This window comes from Orbicella franksi, chromosome 11, assembly GCF_964199315.1.
Source record: "Orbicella franksi chromosome 11, jaOrbFran1.1, whole genome shotgun sequence".
In the NCBI taxonomy this organism is placed as follows: domain Eukaryota; kingdom Metazoa; phylum Cnidaria; class Anthozoa; order Scleractinia; family Merulinidae; genus Orbicella; species Orbicella franksi.
Genome location: NC_138155.1, coordinates 13,248,499 through 13,264,792, shown reverse-complemented (window position 1 = coordinate 13,264,792; position 16,294 = coordinate 13,248,499). Strand labels below are relative to the sequence as shown.

At 37.2% G+C, this 16,294-nt stretch overlaps 1 protein-coding gene across 1 annotated transcript; it reads right to left on the bottom strand.

Moving 5' to 3' along the window:
- Window positions 1-352: 352 nt before the first annotated feature.
- LOC145460258 (trace amine-associated receptor 9-like) lies at window positions 353-2,072 on the bottom strand. Its single transcript, XM_081445010.1, has 2 exons — window positions 1,905-2,072; window positions 353-1,769 (listed from the first exon to the last, which is right to left on the bottom strand). Exon 2 carries the CDS (start codon window positions 1,628-1,630, stop codon window positions 671-673), a length of 960 nt encoding a protein of 319 aa, XP_081301136.1. The 5' UTR covers window positions 1,631-1,769; window positions 1,905-2,072; the 3' UTR covers window positions 353-670.
- Window positions 2,073-16,294: the final 14,222 nt, after the last annotated feature.

The window sequence follows — 16,294 nt, the reverse complement described above, 5'->3', positions numbered from 1 at the left end:
CCGAAGCCTGTGTTATTAGCTTGCGTGTTGCCATTTTTGGCGACCAAAGAATCAAGGGTTTCAGAGAAAATTGTGAATGAGGCATATGTACCAAAAAGAGTATTCAGCGACCTTAATGAACCTGTGCTAAAACCGGGAATACCGAATGGCGGCCTTTCGCTAACCACTAACTGTTAATGGCTTCCAAGAAAAGAACTAATTGTTATCCGTAGGAAATTTTACGTTAGCGCCTATTCAAGTTTACTCAACACTTGATTAGTTCCTGATTATGTGGAAGGGCTATTTTAGATGGTATTAAACTAGAAGAGAGCTCTCAGTGTCGCTAAATTAAAAGCGCCGTTGCGACGATTTTGTTTTTAGAAACATACCAAAGTAGCATGTTAACATGTTACCATTTATCAAGTACTTTAAAGATCTTTAAAATATATTCACATCTCTATATGAAAGACGAATTCCAAGGAAATCTGCGAATAAATATATATCTTTTCCTTCTGTTATTATAAAAAGCATGAGCAGATTTGTTCGAGATTCATAGCTGATTTTCTGTAAAAAAAAAAAAAATGCGTGGCTGGCCCCAGTTTTCTTTGTGGATTCTAATAACTCTTGCTAAGATCTACTTTTTCCCCATGGTCCTAATCTGAGGAAAAAACCTTTGTATTTAATACGCACCTCAACTCGAAAAACACCAAAACTGTCTGATCGTGTCTTTCACTGCTTGCCGTACTGCCCTCATCTTCCAGCAGTACAGAATTGGGTTTACAGACGAGTTAAAGTAAAGTAGGGTTAATGCTACAGACGTAGCAAGGCAGGTGGATGGAGTATCTAATCCATTTATAGCTGGTACAGTGGATGTTATCCCAGTTGGAAGATAGCAAGCTAGTAATGTCATCTGTATCCACAATGCACTGCATACTGTCTTCTTGTGAAGAGCTACATTCATTTGAATTCCTCCTCCGTTTGGTTTTCCCTGATGGACGAAACCTTGAGCTGCGTTTCCCTGGTGAACGAGATCTTGAGCTGCGTTTTGGTGATGACGTAGAATAAAATAGATTTTGGTGTAGCAGATGACCGAGATTACTATACACATTAAAAGTCCCGCGCTACCGAGGCCTTGAGCAAGACGATAGTTCAAAAAGAATGTTATTCCAGTGGTAATGCTAAAAAGGCAAGAAAAAAATACAAAAATCCTTACTCGACTCAAAGTTACCACCTGTCGATATCTTACTTTTAACTTCAGAGCGAGGAGTCTGTCCACGCTAATTGCAGTTAGCGTCAACAAAGATACGCCACAAAACATTGTGTTTATGGTATCCTTAATAAGGATGTTGAGAAATTGAGCATTTTTAGAAAATCCTGGAGACAGTAAAAATGTAACGTAAAGAGGCTGAGCAAAAAGACCCACACAGAGATCGGTGATTGCAAGGCAGCCAAGCAGAAGTCTTGATGGCGGTTGAGGCGAGGAGACCTTTTGAAGAGCAACAATGATCAGCAAATTCCCAAAAAATGCAATGATGGAAAGAAGGATATTTAATGCCGAAATAATACCCCTCTGATATGGTGCGTAAAGATCCGGCGTGCAAAACGACTGCTGAATTGTCGTGTGGTTTTCATCTCCAGTTAAGTTCATCATTTTTTTTTTCGTGATATGTAATTATGCAAAGGGTTAACCTGCGTTTAAAAGAATCCAGGGTCTGTAGCGAAGAAGCTGTCCTCGCTGTTTTATTGCTTCTTGTAGTGAGGGCGAGTCAGGATTTTTTCACATTATTTACCTGAAAAAGAGGAAGTAGAGTATTAATATAGCCGATAGCCATGTAAAGAACACGTAAAAGGCCAATCTTCCTAACACACGCGCGCCTTGAGATCTAGAATATCAATTGCCTAGAGCGAGCATTGGGATAGCTTACTTCTCAGAAAGTCAAACGCGGCTTCCAAATCCCTGTAATGCCTCAACACAGGAACTACTGAATCTTCCCTTATAGCGAAATTTTCGTGTTCAGCGCGTTGCTGGAACTTGACACCAAGCATCAATAATTCATCAATAACTCATCTCAATATAATTGCAAGGTTGTGGCCGCAGCTTACGGCAAGCTCTATTGATAATGACAGCAGTGGGTAGAAAGAAAACAAAATAAGGTGTACTACCTGTCTATATAAAATAGCTTTGTCACGGGTCGCGAATTACGAAAAAATGACTGATTGAAATTCACGGCCGTTGTCGCACGCAAGTGCAAATACCGCTTTGAAAACGAGTGGAGGCTTTAAAGCGTGAGGTATAATATATGTTTATACAACAAACAAACAAACCAAAAAAAAAAAAAAAAAAGGATAAGAGAAAAGTTCCTTGTCAGGTCGTTATAGCTTTAAAAGTTTTAAACCCCGATTTATGCCATCTTAAGAGTGACCGTTAAATACGAATCCATGGATGAAAAAAAAAAAAAAAAAAAAAAGACAGAAAGAAAGAAGAAAAACAAACATACAAAACAAAACCAAACAAAGACAATAACAAAAGAAGAAACGTATTTTTATTTCTACTCTACTTATTGAGAAGATAATTTTTTTTTTGTTTGTTTTTTTTTTTATTTATATTTCCAACAACCTAAATTAAAGAACTCTTCGTGTTACTAACCAATATAGGTCCCTGTTTTGGCAATATCTCGATAAAAATAGGTGACATCAACACCCTTGTTTTGGCTTATTTAACCTGTTGTAAAGGTTTTCATTTTTCTCTGACCGAGGAAGTGTTTCCACTCTAACAAAGACTTGGCAGGTGACCGTTTATCAGAATGACCTAATCTTAAATTATTATTCAAATTTGGTGTAAATGTCATTTATTTCTCTCTCATCTTTAGTTTTCTTTTATTTCTTTTAGTGGAACACAGCCCACTTATAGTTAATTCGACGTGAAGTTTACTAGAGCGTCCGTATGCGGTTTAGCTAGTAGTTGATATTTGAAATCTATACAATTATCTGATAGCCAAAATATATAAAGGGCTCGGTCTGTAACTGGTTTGGGCTCCATTTGACGTTTCAACAAGTTCCGGTTTTCGATTTCCCTCCCCCCCCCCCCCCCCCCTCCCCGCCTTTTTTTTTCAAATGTGTTTTAGGAAAATTTTCCTGTTTGGCAAACCGTCAATTAATGTTGGAATATTGTGCCTAAACATTGTAGAGCTGTGCTTAAGGAAACATCCGCGGTTTGACAGTTAAATTAAGTTCGCATTTTTAATTGCATGGAAGTGCTTATGAACTGAAAATTTATCGGTGCTTATTTGAAAGGCTTAATTTTCAAAACACATAAGAACGGCGTTTTCCTGTTTGGAATATCTTTTGTCGTTTTAGAGATATTGACGTTTTCGTATTATGTCAAGTAGGAGAGTGATGACGTCATCAGTTGTGCAACTAAACGGTAAAATATTGAATAGAAAATATATCTGGCTATATTACACGGAGCGGTGTCCTTCAAACTTGGCACCAGAAATAAACATCACAAAAGAAACAAAAAACATCCGTGGTCTCGTTGCTGTGGCAATTCTCTTGGCTCCAGTTTCTTTCTGTCAAAAACCAAATATCCCTTTTTGCAACCCTTTAAAGTAAGACAGAAGGTCCTTCTCGGAACATATATGGTTCCCATTATGTCTTAACTCTCCTCATTTGATTGCTGGTAGTACATGATCCTTGCTTAAGACAAAAAAAAAATAGGAATTTCAGGACCAGCGAACAAAACTGTTGTCATGGAAACAACACAACAGGTGTCATTTTGTTTCTTTTGTGATGGACATTTCTCGTGCCAAGTCCGAAGAACACTGCCCGAATATTTCTAGAGATTATTTGTTATTTTACCGTTTCAGTTGCACACTGATGACGTCCTCACTTTTGTAATTTGCGTAATACAAAAACATCAATATCTCTCAAATGAAAACAGGGAAACGCCATTCTCCTGTATTTTGAAAAGCTTTTTTAAATAGGCAGCAATTAGTTTTCATTTCAAGGCAGTTTAATCTATACCCATTTTAACGCCGACAGTCATTATTTTTGGTCTCTCTGCTTGCGACCACCTCTCTTAAGCGTCCAGCTCTCCTTAGCGACCACTTTTCCAAAATAACAAAATTTTACAAGCCAAATCACACTATTTGGAACCTCTTGTAAGCGACCGCGACCACTTTTAGAACTGAAAGTTTGAAATTTTCTTTTGTTTTTAATCTCCCGTAAGCCACCACTTGACAAATAATTGAGCGACAATTGGATAATAAGGTGTTATAGCTTTCTCACATTACTGGGTTGTAAAAGAGACGGAATTTATCAATGGCAAGTACCGCATGCATTTAAAACATAGGGTAAGTGTCTGCAGTTACCTCACCCTAATGAGGCAAAATCGTGACCCAATATGGTCTAAGCTCTCGTAACTGACCACCTCGCGTTAACGACCACCTAAGCTTGACATTTTAGGCGGTCGCTGGATTTATGAAAACGATGTCAAAAACTGAATCGTGTTTTTTCAGTTTATTTGTTTTTTTTTTTTCATTTGTTTGTTTGTTTGTTTGTTTTTCTCTGCTTTCGCTATGACAGCAACTTGTAAATCTTACCTAGCATGAAATGTAGAAACTCCTTGCCGCATGCTTCATTTATTTAGGGTTTTTTTTTTTTCATTATTTATCAACCCACCCCCTTTTTAATTTGCGTTAAGTTTGGCCCAGGCTACATTCGTCTGAATTCAGTTCGCGCGGTGACTCTGACAAGGAGCGACCGATTAGCGTTCTGTATTTGCTGTCTAAAGGAAGTCTGCCCGAGGACATCATTAAGTCCAATGAAGGCCCAAGTCTAACGATTTGCTAGTAAGCGTCGTCCATTATCGTACCTGAGGCGGGCCTGAGGACATGTGTAAACTGTACGGGTCACATTTAGTCCCGTAACAGAAGGCCGTTTGCCCTGTGGCGATAATGTTGTGCTTGCTTTAGACAGCAAAAATCTTTCGCCACATCAATTTAGGGCTTAGACGTGCAATGGACTAGACATTTCTAGCTGCTGTTGGCGTCATTTGCTTTGAACTTTGATGTAGCTAAAGACTTAGAAAAAAAATCTGTTGAAATCTGGATGTGCCATTCCGCGCTCGACAAAATTGAAGTACATCCGGGACATTGCTATTTGCGAGCAAAACATGGCCACGAGGAGAGAGAAGAACATGAGTTCAAGCGCTGATCGTGAGTAGAATTTCCTTGTTTTATCAATTTTAGGCGTTCTCGGCTTAGCTAAGTATCAGAACTGTCTGTGATTCGCTAGCGCGGAAGAAATTTATTTGCGTGGCTTCCGGGCGATAATTGACGTAACGACAACATGTTGAGTGTTCGCTTACTGCTAACTATGGCCTAGTTTGTCTGAAGTTCAATCGATTCTCGATGTAGGAAGCTCTTGTTCAGTCCATTTAGGACGATGCAGGCCTTTAGAAAGCGATAGATTAGCTCTCCGCCGCGGTTTTGATATCTGTACGTTCGTGTTGATTTAGACTCCAATTTCATGTTAAAAGCACTCTTAATTAAATTGTACAATTCATGATTCAACGAAAAGACGGTGAATTTAGTCTTCCTGGCTTCAAAAGGCATACAGGAGAGTTATTTGCTGTTATTTGAGCTACGATAAGCCTCGTGGAAAGCTAGCTCTAGGACAGAATTGTAGCAAGTTAGATTATCAGTGACAAGTCAAATTCTATGGCTATGTTTTTGCGAATCCGGTCAGATATTGAAATGAAATGTCACGTAACGGCTACTTTTTGGCTGAAATATAGAGGTAAATAACCGATTCCACTGCTTACCATGCTCTTGTTAGCGTGACTGGCTAATTTAACCCACAGTAAAGACATAGTGAGGTCATTTAGGTGAAATCGCAGAGGTTAAGCCTGTCTAAATTAGTGCCGCGGCGAACCAAATGATCAATTTAAGCTCTAATTTAGTTTTGTTTGGCTCGTTCGACTCATTTTGCAGCGACTTTAAAGGCTTGTATAGGCATGGTATGGACTCTATTAAGAGTACACGAGGTAGATAGCACTCTCGGTGCGACATGGCCATATTTATGTACATTTTCTGACCGTTTTTTCAAAAACATGCCCGCTATTTTGGTGCAAAGTCTTTAACACGGTTTTCATAAATTCAGACATATATATATACATATATACATATACATATATACATATATATACATACATATATACATATATATATACATACATATATACATATATACATACATATATACATATATATATACATACATATATACATATATATATACATACATATATACATATATATACATACATATATACATATATATATATACATATATATATATATATATATATATATATATATATATATATATATAGAAAGTTAAAAAATTATGAGGATCAGTAAAGAATCCCAGTCCAAACCTCGCAGCATAAATGAACGTAGAAAGTTTAAAAGTTGTGAGGACGGGCAACTTCTGACGTAAAAAAAGATTACAAAATTTAATAAAAAACGTTTCGGTCAGACCTTCTTCAGTTTTTATAACTTTTGAATAAAAACGAGCTTTAAATAAGATTAAGGTGCTAGTGATTACGTAATTACAAGTGACAATTAATAAAAGTACAAAATCACGTGAAAGAGCAAAGAGTGGTGTTAATTAACAAAGAACAAAAAACAAAATCAACAAAGCGCAAAAATATTGAATAAGTCAAGAACAAACTATTATGAAAATAATCGGCAGAGTCTGAGAGATAAAAACTAAAAACTAAAAGACCAAACTGGCTAAAACAAATAAAATACCGAAGAGGCAACGCGGCAAGCATTGGAAAAAGTAAAACCCTCCCCTACATATAAATGAGAACATCAATTGTAACAAAATCCCAAAACGAGGCCTTTGGAGCCTGTAAGGGCAAATTAGCAACAAAATAAAGAAGCGAGACCAGGAGCTGCCTTTGAAATATAAAACGCACAAAACGGGCAACCCGCTCAGACTTATTACATCTTGTTATCGGCCTTTACAGAATTCTATTTACAACCACTTGCCCGAAAATTACCATCGTTTATTAAGGACACCACCGATCTGCTTAACAAAATAGAAGATCTAAATACAAGCGGCCCCTTTATAACTGGCACCTTACTGGTCTCGTGGGACGTGGTTTCAATGTTTCCTAACATGCACTGTTACAGAGTATGTAAATAACATTTAATTAACATGTAAGTAATCAAAAAGAGACTGTAAAGAATAATTTACATGATTTTTCCTCTTTTACATGTTTTGGAGGTTTCATGTAAAAAACATGTAAATATTTCAAGTGAAACATGTAAATGATGAAGAAAACACTGTATTGTTTCAAAGCAAAGGGCTAAGATCATGTAAATAACATGTAAACTGTTCCTGCAAATACTGTAAATAGCCTGTAAATTTCTTGTGATTCAACCTGGAAACCCGTAAATAACATGTAAATTTAATACAGGAAGGCTGCCATAATCCTGTAAATAACATGTAAATAAAAAAGGGGAGGCTGTAAACAACATGTAAATAAAAAAAGGGAGGCTGTAAATAACATGGAAAATGAAGACAGGAGCATGTAAATAACGTGTAAATCAAAAAAGGGAGGCTGTAAATAACATGTAAATCGAAAAAGGGAGCCTGTAACTAACGTGTAAATTGAAAAAGGGAGTCTGTAAATAACATGGAAATCAAAAAAGGAGCCCATAAAGTACATGTAAATCGAAAAAGGAAGCCTATAAGTAACATGTAACTCGAAAGAGGGAGCCTGTAAATAACATGTAAATCGAAAAAGGGAGCCTGTAAATAACATGTAAATCGAAAAAGGGAGCCTGTAAATAACATGGAAATCGAAAAAGGGAGCCTGTAAATAACATGGAAATCGAAAAAGGGAGCCTGTAAATAGCATGTAATTGAAAAAAGAGAGCCTGTAAATAACATGGAAATCGAAAAAGGGAACCTGTAAATAACATGTAAATTGAAAAGGGAAGCCTGTAAATAACCTGTAAATTGAAAACGGGAGCCTGCAAATAACATGTAAATCGAAAAAGGGAGCCTGTAAATAACCTGTAAATTGAAAAAGGGAGCCTGCAAATAACCTGTAAATTGAAAAAGGGAGCCTGTAAATAACATGTAAATGGAAAAAGGGAGCCTGTAAATAACCTGTAAATGGAAAAAGGGAGCCTGTAAATAACATGTAAATTGAAAAAGGGAGGCAGAAACCCTGTACGATAAATAACTTGTAAATAATAACTTGAAGAAAGATGCATGGAATGTACTGTTTTATTTTAATCAAATCTGTTGACCTTAATTATAACAGTAGAAAATATGCAAATTTATACAGAATCAGAAATTTACTGCAATCAGAACAAACTCAGTAAAATTCAAATAGTTTTTATATGCCATGAATAAGGTTTACAATGTAAACATTGCAACAAATAAAACATGTTTTCTTTTGTTTGTATCCATAACAACACGACTTAAATGTAATTTTGTGCATGGCCAAAATATTTTAAAATACCATGACTGAGCTCCTTTAACCGAATTCAAACACTTTTCAAGAAGACTACTAAAATTCAAGACCTTTTCAAGATTGTGCGAAACCATGTCATATTCAGCTCTATTTAATTCATAAATAATAACATGATTAAGAACTATACTGTTGTCAGCTACAACTAGTAAAAAGTTTGCAATTGAGGTGTATTACTAAATTAAAATTGTTTGCGAATGGATACCTGTCTTAAATATATACTAAATTCACAAAGTCAAATGTAACATAATGATAATACCTTTGTCATAAAATGAATGAATAAACTGTTTTTTCTTACTAAGTAATTAATGTAGGATTAAATTAGCCTTAATAATAATTATAAAAAATGTGGGAGGCACGATGGCCTCGTAGTTACATGTATTGCGCTCAACTCCTGATCGAGCGGTCTGGGTTCAAGCCCTAGGCGGGTACATTCTGTTGTGTTGTTGGGCAACACACTTTACTCTCAGTGCCTCTCCACCCAGGTGTATAAGTGAGTACCAGCGAATTTAATGGTGGGGTAACCCTGCAATGGACTGGCATCTCATCCAGGGGGAGTAGAAATAGTCCTAGTCGCTTCCTCCTACAGAAAGCGGGATAAGCTCCAGTCTGTTGGGCCACGTGGCTCGTATGCAGACTTTACCTTTACCTTATTATGAAAATTACTGCAATGTAAGTGTGAAGTATTGATCAACTTTTTTCATAGAGTGAATTGTTCTTTTGAAATAACAGAAAATAGGGAGAAAAAACATTTACCACAAGATAGAGATTGACATTTTCAATTCATCATAAAAACATTCATGCCAAAGGAATACTACATTGCATAACATAAAACAAGGCTTCTGACATCTTTTAGGCTATGTTTACAAAGTCACAGTTTCCTTCTTTTTCCAAAACTGTACAGAATCCAAACAGTACAAACATTTTGGACCCCTGACAAAACATTCACTGTAAACAATATTCAAAATTTTACTTTTTCTTTTTGTGATAAAAAAAAACTGTACAGTAAAAAAAAAATTCATAGGGGCCTGTTGAAATTGCAAGGCCTATCTAGTACCATAGTTCCCATAACACATCATAAGTTAATAAATTATTGTTCTGGTACTACATGTATGTAAACATAGCCTTTGCTTTTTATGATGAAATCTTATAGCTGCTGTATTGAACAATAAGTATCAACCTAGCAATCTAAGATATTTAAATTTAATGCTAATTCACTAACACAGGTACAGTGTAGGTGATACTTCAAAGCATTAAAAATAATGTTTAAAGTGGTTGAATTTATGCCAGAAAGTGTTGAAGGTCACCATGTTAGACTGTAATGCACCAGGGGCCCATTTCTCGAAGGTCCCAAAAAGTTTTCGCACCCAGAAAGCCATACCAAAATCTGAAACCTTATGCTTACAGAGCTGTTTTATTCGCTTATTCTCAATATGAACAGAGGTTTCCTTCACACAAGAAGTTTCAGGCATATACAGCTCTTAGTTTTTAGACACAGCTCAATTAACGATGGCTTTGTGGGCCCGAAAAGTTTCCAGGGCCTTCAAGAAATGGGCCTTGGACCCCTTATAGAGTCATAAGTACTGTAGACTTCTCAGTGGCTGATTTTTTTCCTGATCAAGCATCAACGCCAAGGAGTATGCATGTATTGACCACTCTCAATTTTACTTCATCCTACAAGTAACATAAAACATTTCGTTAAATAAGATAAGTTATGTCTGAGTATGAATCAGCAAATTCTGTGTATGATATCAATCAGCGAATTTTACACTGGAGTTATTATTTTGTTTCTTATCATTCCAATTTATACTGTGACCTTTGAAATCGGACTGTAGCCGGTCATGTTGACCGGCCAAAGTAATTTTAGCTCGGTCACGTCTCATTTCTGACCGGTCAAGATATTTACGAAAAAATCAAGTACACGTAATGTGAGCCAAATTAAACCCACAAATATAGTTTGTTTGTTCCAGTCACTGCTAGACTGTTTAAAAATTGGCTTAATATTTTTCTGAACGGATTTAACCCCAGTCACTCGAATGGCATTCCTATCGATCTTGAACGCATGAAAAACAACAAGCAAATGGTCTTTAGCAGTTTGAACAGATACATGTATGCATTGGTGTATGTTTTCATAAGAGATCATAATAAAAAAGAGCTTAAAACTCTCAGATTTACAGTTGGGGATTTGACTGTTTATTCAAGAATGAACAACGTGACCGTCTCAACATGACATGACTGGTAAACATGACTGGCGAGTGAAGTTTTTGGCCGGTCAAGTCACCATTCTGGCCAGACATTGCCCATTGACCGGCCATTATTTTGAGCCCTGAATATTCATCAATCAAACAGATCTTACATCTACATCTGTAGCTACTGTGTGACAAAAAATTTGCATCTCTGATTGGAAGGCACTGAATGTCAGAGGATGTAGAAGAACTAAACTCAAAATCTGTGGCAGTAAATATTCAATATTCACTATCTCCTACATTGTAATATTCATGCACAATAAATCAAACTCTTATCAAACAATGTTTAAATAATAAGTCAAGTTATTTGCAGGCACGATTTGATTGTTTCTTACGCACACTTATGCTCTATTGGTGGACAAAGGTACAGATGATGTCATAAACGTTTGTTTTTGTTTCTTTGTTATGTATTACGAAGCACATAGATTTTATGTTGTCATGCATCTGTTCAGTAATAGATCACAGAAGACATCAAAATGTGGTAAGAACATCAGTGACACAGGCCTGAAAAATTCACAGATTCTGTGACACACTCTGGTAATGGTTTATGTGAATATTTTTTGTTTTTACCGCATTTTGATGGTATCTGTGATCTACTCAAGGCAGGAAAAAACCTAGGTCTGATTTCCTCAGCCAAGTAAATTTTGCTCTTGGGTAAGTGAAAATAGAAGTTCAGTGGCCCAGTGGGCAAGTGAAATTACAATGTAGCCTCAGTAGTCTTGTGAGTCTGACTAAAAATGCCAGCTTGATAAATGATAATTTCCAGTCATTCCATTTCAAAACTTAAGACCTAAAGATTAGATAATTATTAGGTTGAAAGCAAGAATTAGTTAGGAATCCGAGTGTACTTCATTCGCATTTGTCCTCTGATTTCCTTACTGGCCACCACACTGGCAACTAATATTTAAATGGGGGCAAGTGAAAACTGAAATTGACTAGCCCACTGGGCAAGTGACTTACAATTTTTTTTCCTGCCCTGCTACAGATGCATGAACAGATGCATGACACCTGAAACCTACATGTATTTGGTAAGAGCCGAATTTTGTACAAGTAAGATGTACAGCTGTAACAGGGCTCTAAAGTACTGTCTCGTCATCCCAGGGTAAGGCAATCGATTGAAATCGATCCATAAATTGATATAAATCAATAAATTGAAATTAATGTAAGTGTTATCAGTGCTATCAATCAATTGAAAGAAATTCAAACTCACATGCTAGAGAAGTTTCAAGTCATTGATTTGAATTTACCAAATTTATCAGTCATTACAGAATCAATTGAAAGTTGGTCTCTCGTTGTTAGTTCACATAAACTGTAGAAAAATTGTGTCCCTCAACACAATGTTTGATTGTAACTTTTTCATGTAGATTTCAAAGGCACTACCAAAGACCCCCAAAACATAGTCCCCGATACATGTATGCCAGCAAAATATTCTGTTTACAAGATACGATGTTATGTTTTTATGCAATTGTATTCATGATTTCATATTTCACTTTATATCTTTTATTCATTTCTTTGTTATTAAATGTTGCTTAAAAGATAAGCTAGTATCAGCAAAATTGATAATGCTTATTGAAAATTTGATCACAATCGATTACTCATGACGAATACTTTTATTGATTTCTGATATCATTGACTAATTTCTATTGATTGTTATGAAATAATCGATTGACTATACTGTGTCGTCCAAGACAAGTAGATTTTCCTGCCTGGGCAAGTTACTCTTTCTTTTTTTCAAGTCCTGTGTAGTTTTCATGACAGTTTGTGGTAAATGTATACCTCTTTATAAAATATTGTAGTGTTTTTTTTTTTTTGGTGAAAGAAAATTCCACAACATTTAACTTACTATCAGCACCAGTGGGTGCAATGTCCATGTACTGTTGTGTATAACAGCATATTGTAACTTGCATGTAGGTACAACTGTAGACACTTGAGTAACTTCCGAATACTCACTCTAGCATAAGAGAAATCTCTCTGCTGGAGATGTCACATTACATTTTAGCTTACTAGCATTCACATCAGAGGGCAACATAACCTTACAAGAGCATGCATCAGAAGGAATCATAAGGTGCATATAAGCCAGTAACAAATGTTGCATGCTCTTACTCAGTTATCGAGAACAGATAATAACAGATAATAAAACTCTTTATGCACGGCAGGTAAACATCACCAAAGTCGATTCCACAAGCAGTGTAACTTCTCCTTGATAATAACACATTCACAACCAAAGGCAAAACGAAATGTATACGTATCTTGACGTTACTTTACTCTACTCGTTCAATTTATGCAAAACTTGCTTACCTGTTGTTGTTGTTGCCTGTAATCCCTATCTTCAGCTTCTGGGTAACGGAAAACTTTACCTTGAAACCGTGCACGGTGACGAAGCGAAGGTAGAGTGGATTTTGGGCCGCTAAAACAGAGCTCGAGTTCTATGCAAGTTCCAACGAACTGCCAAACATGGCGGGAGAACCGAGAGAACCTGGTACCTAACATGAAGACCACTGATTCCTGCTTGTTTGAGATCGGGCACTCACAAGGTTTGTATGCTCTTATAAAGGGACTGGGATAACAGTGATGGCAATGAAAGCACAAAACGGTAGAAATAACCAAAAAACAAAACAAAAAAAAAACAGTGAACATGCAAGGGCAGACTTAGTTGTATTTATCTTACTTGTAGAATGTTCATGTTTCGGAATATTTAACGCGCTAAATCGATGATATTTCGTTCATTCTCAACGGTTCAGGGGCACACCTGTGACCTCGAACTTTCGCGGTATGAGAAATTTAATGTGTGTTGTTTTCGGATTGTTAAAAATGTCATTTTGGCTACCGAAAAAAAGTCAGCTATCATTTTGGGAAAAGTGATAAGACCTAACGTTTTCGGAAAATGGACAAAAAGCCCTAATAAGTTCGAGAATACTCAAGCTCCTCTAGAATAACCGAACAGATAATTTTTTTTTGGCGCAAACTAAAATTAACCTACAGAGCTTTGAAAGTACACCAGATAACCTAAACCGGCGTTTAAAAGCATTCGAGAGAAAACGGTCGTTGGGTGTCCTTTATGGTTCCCTGCCTAACCTAACTCCGCGTCAGTTCAAACGCGATCACCAGGGCTCTTTCCGTCTTGAACTCACACAACACGTGACGCTTTCATGGTCCTTCATAAATAAATACGTAGGTGTCCGAGAATTAATTTTTCTCTTTTCTAGAGACGTAAACTTGGGACGCCTGCATGTGCAGTAACAATTCTAGTTTTATTTTGTCGTTGTGGATGCGCGGAAAGTTCACAAGAAGACAGCTTAGTGCGGTGTCGATCAATGCAGCGATTTAGTTTGGTGCATACCTTCCAATCCAACTTCAATTTAAAGCACACTACAGCACACACTCGGACTTTAGGGAACTTCAAATGCTTCAACTTAAAAGCCACCTTAATGGAGGCTTCACGGTAGGTTTACGGAGCTTTACGGCGGTGTTACATCATGTAACACCGCCGTAAAGCTCCGTAAAGCTCCTTTTAAAGGCGCGTAAAGTTGAAAGGCTTTCAACTTTACGCGCCTTTAAAAGGTCCCATTTATATGTTCTCGGTTGCCCGAGACAACCATTCCTCTCTCTCTCTCTCTCTCTCTCTCTCTCTCTCTCTCTCTCTCTCTCTCTCTCTCTCTCTCTCTCTCTCTCTCTCTCTCTAGATGAAAAGTGTGGCACTTCAGTAACATTTTTGTCTCTCAACAAAAACTTGCAGAAAATTTTGTGCTTTTCCATGGCACACTTCATGCGACTCTAGCAAACTACATTGAATGTTTGGACGGAGTTTCACTTTCACAGGATAATTCCTCTGTATTTTAAAGACGTTTTTGTATTGAAAATGGTACGTAAGTGCCAGGGCGCGGGGTATCGAACAGAAAAGAAGGGTAAAACCCAATTTTGCCAGCAATGAATGGATAAATGGGAGACTAATGAATGCTGGTATATTCCCCTTCCCCCCCCCCCCGTACATTTTAAATACTGTTTTGTAGAGATTACAAGAAGACGGGTTGTAATGATATGAATTTTCATCTACGTTCAAGTTTACCGTTTCAGAAAAAGGCCAAAAGTTGACATTTTAAAATCGTAAGACTAGTTTTGCTCGTTACATTCAAGGAAAAAAATTGAAACCTGGATATGTTAAGGCTAGTTTTCACTAGAACATAAGCACAAGCACAAGCATAAGCATAAGCACAAGTGAAAACCGCCACGACATAAACATAAGCATAAGCAGAAACATAAGAAGAACGAACCCACTCATTTGTCTTGTGCAGTTTTCACTAGTAACGCGCTCGACATAAGCATAAGCATAAACACAAGAAAAACGAACAGTTCCGTTTTTCTTGTGCTTATGCTTATGCTTATGTCGAGCGCGTTACTAGTGAAAACTGCACGAGACAAATAAGTGGGTTCGTTCTTCTTATGTTTCTGCTTATGCTTATGTTTATGTCGTGGCTGTTTTCACTTGTGCTTATGCTTATGCTTGTGCTTGTGCTTATGCTCTAGTGAAAACCAGCCTTTATAGCCCAATCACTAAGCAGTATTTTCTGCAAAGCACAGGTTTGTAGCTGGTGTAGTTTTGACAGGACGATCAATTTTCTACAGGCATGTCTTGCTGTTAAGCCGGGTTCTTAAAGTGCCACAATTAATACAATTCGCTAGAAATTGCGACAAGGAGAGAAACTAACTCATATAGCCGCGATTTCCGTATCCAACGGTCCAAGTATTTTTCATTTATAGATCTTGTTGCTTGAGCAATTCCAAGGTATTGGCTTTAAAGCTGTTGGAGTTATTGTGAAAAGATATTCACCCTCTATGAGGAGGAATTAACTACATACCTGTTTTGGGTGTGTTAATGCACTTCACTCTTTGTGAAACAGTTTGTATTCCATACTTTTCTCCTTTCAAATACTAGGTTTATGTTGCTCTTATAGCGTTCTATTGCTACACAGTCATTTATTTCTCTGAGCTGAAGTAAAACCCCAGACAACGTCATTTTTTACTATACAGTATCATGAGGTATGGACAAAGCGGTAATGTCTGTGGGATTATGCTAGTTAAGGTTGCTCGTGACAATAAAACAGTCCTCAACACCAATTATGTTCTTGTGGAAGATATCACTGAAAACACGGTCCCCCCCTCCTCCCCCCCCCCCCCAAAAAAAGAAAAAAGCTTGCACAGTAATCCCAGAGACAGAGAGGCAGCTGCTGCGTTTTTCGTGCGTAAAATAGACCAGCGTTAGCGCATGAGTTGACCAGGGTGGGAAACCAGCCTTTCCGAGTGCCTTTGGAACCGAAAAAGAAAATCGACGGGCACCTTAGTTTCTTGAACAGTTCAGTAATACGCAGAACTAATGGCCACCTCCTAAATTCAAGGTTTAACCCATACACTATACCAAAGGATAATGCCAGTTGTCCGTTAACATGCGCATGATTAAATTTTGGAATGTCGTAATACTGAATGTGCTCTGTTCAGAGCTATCTTCCCCTGGTCATCT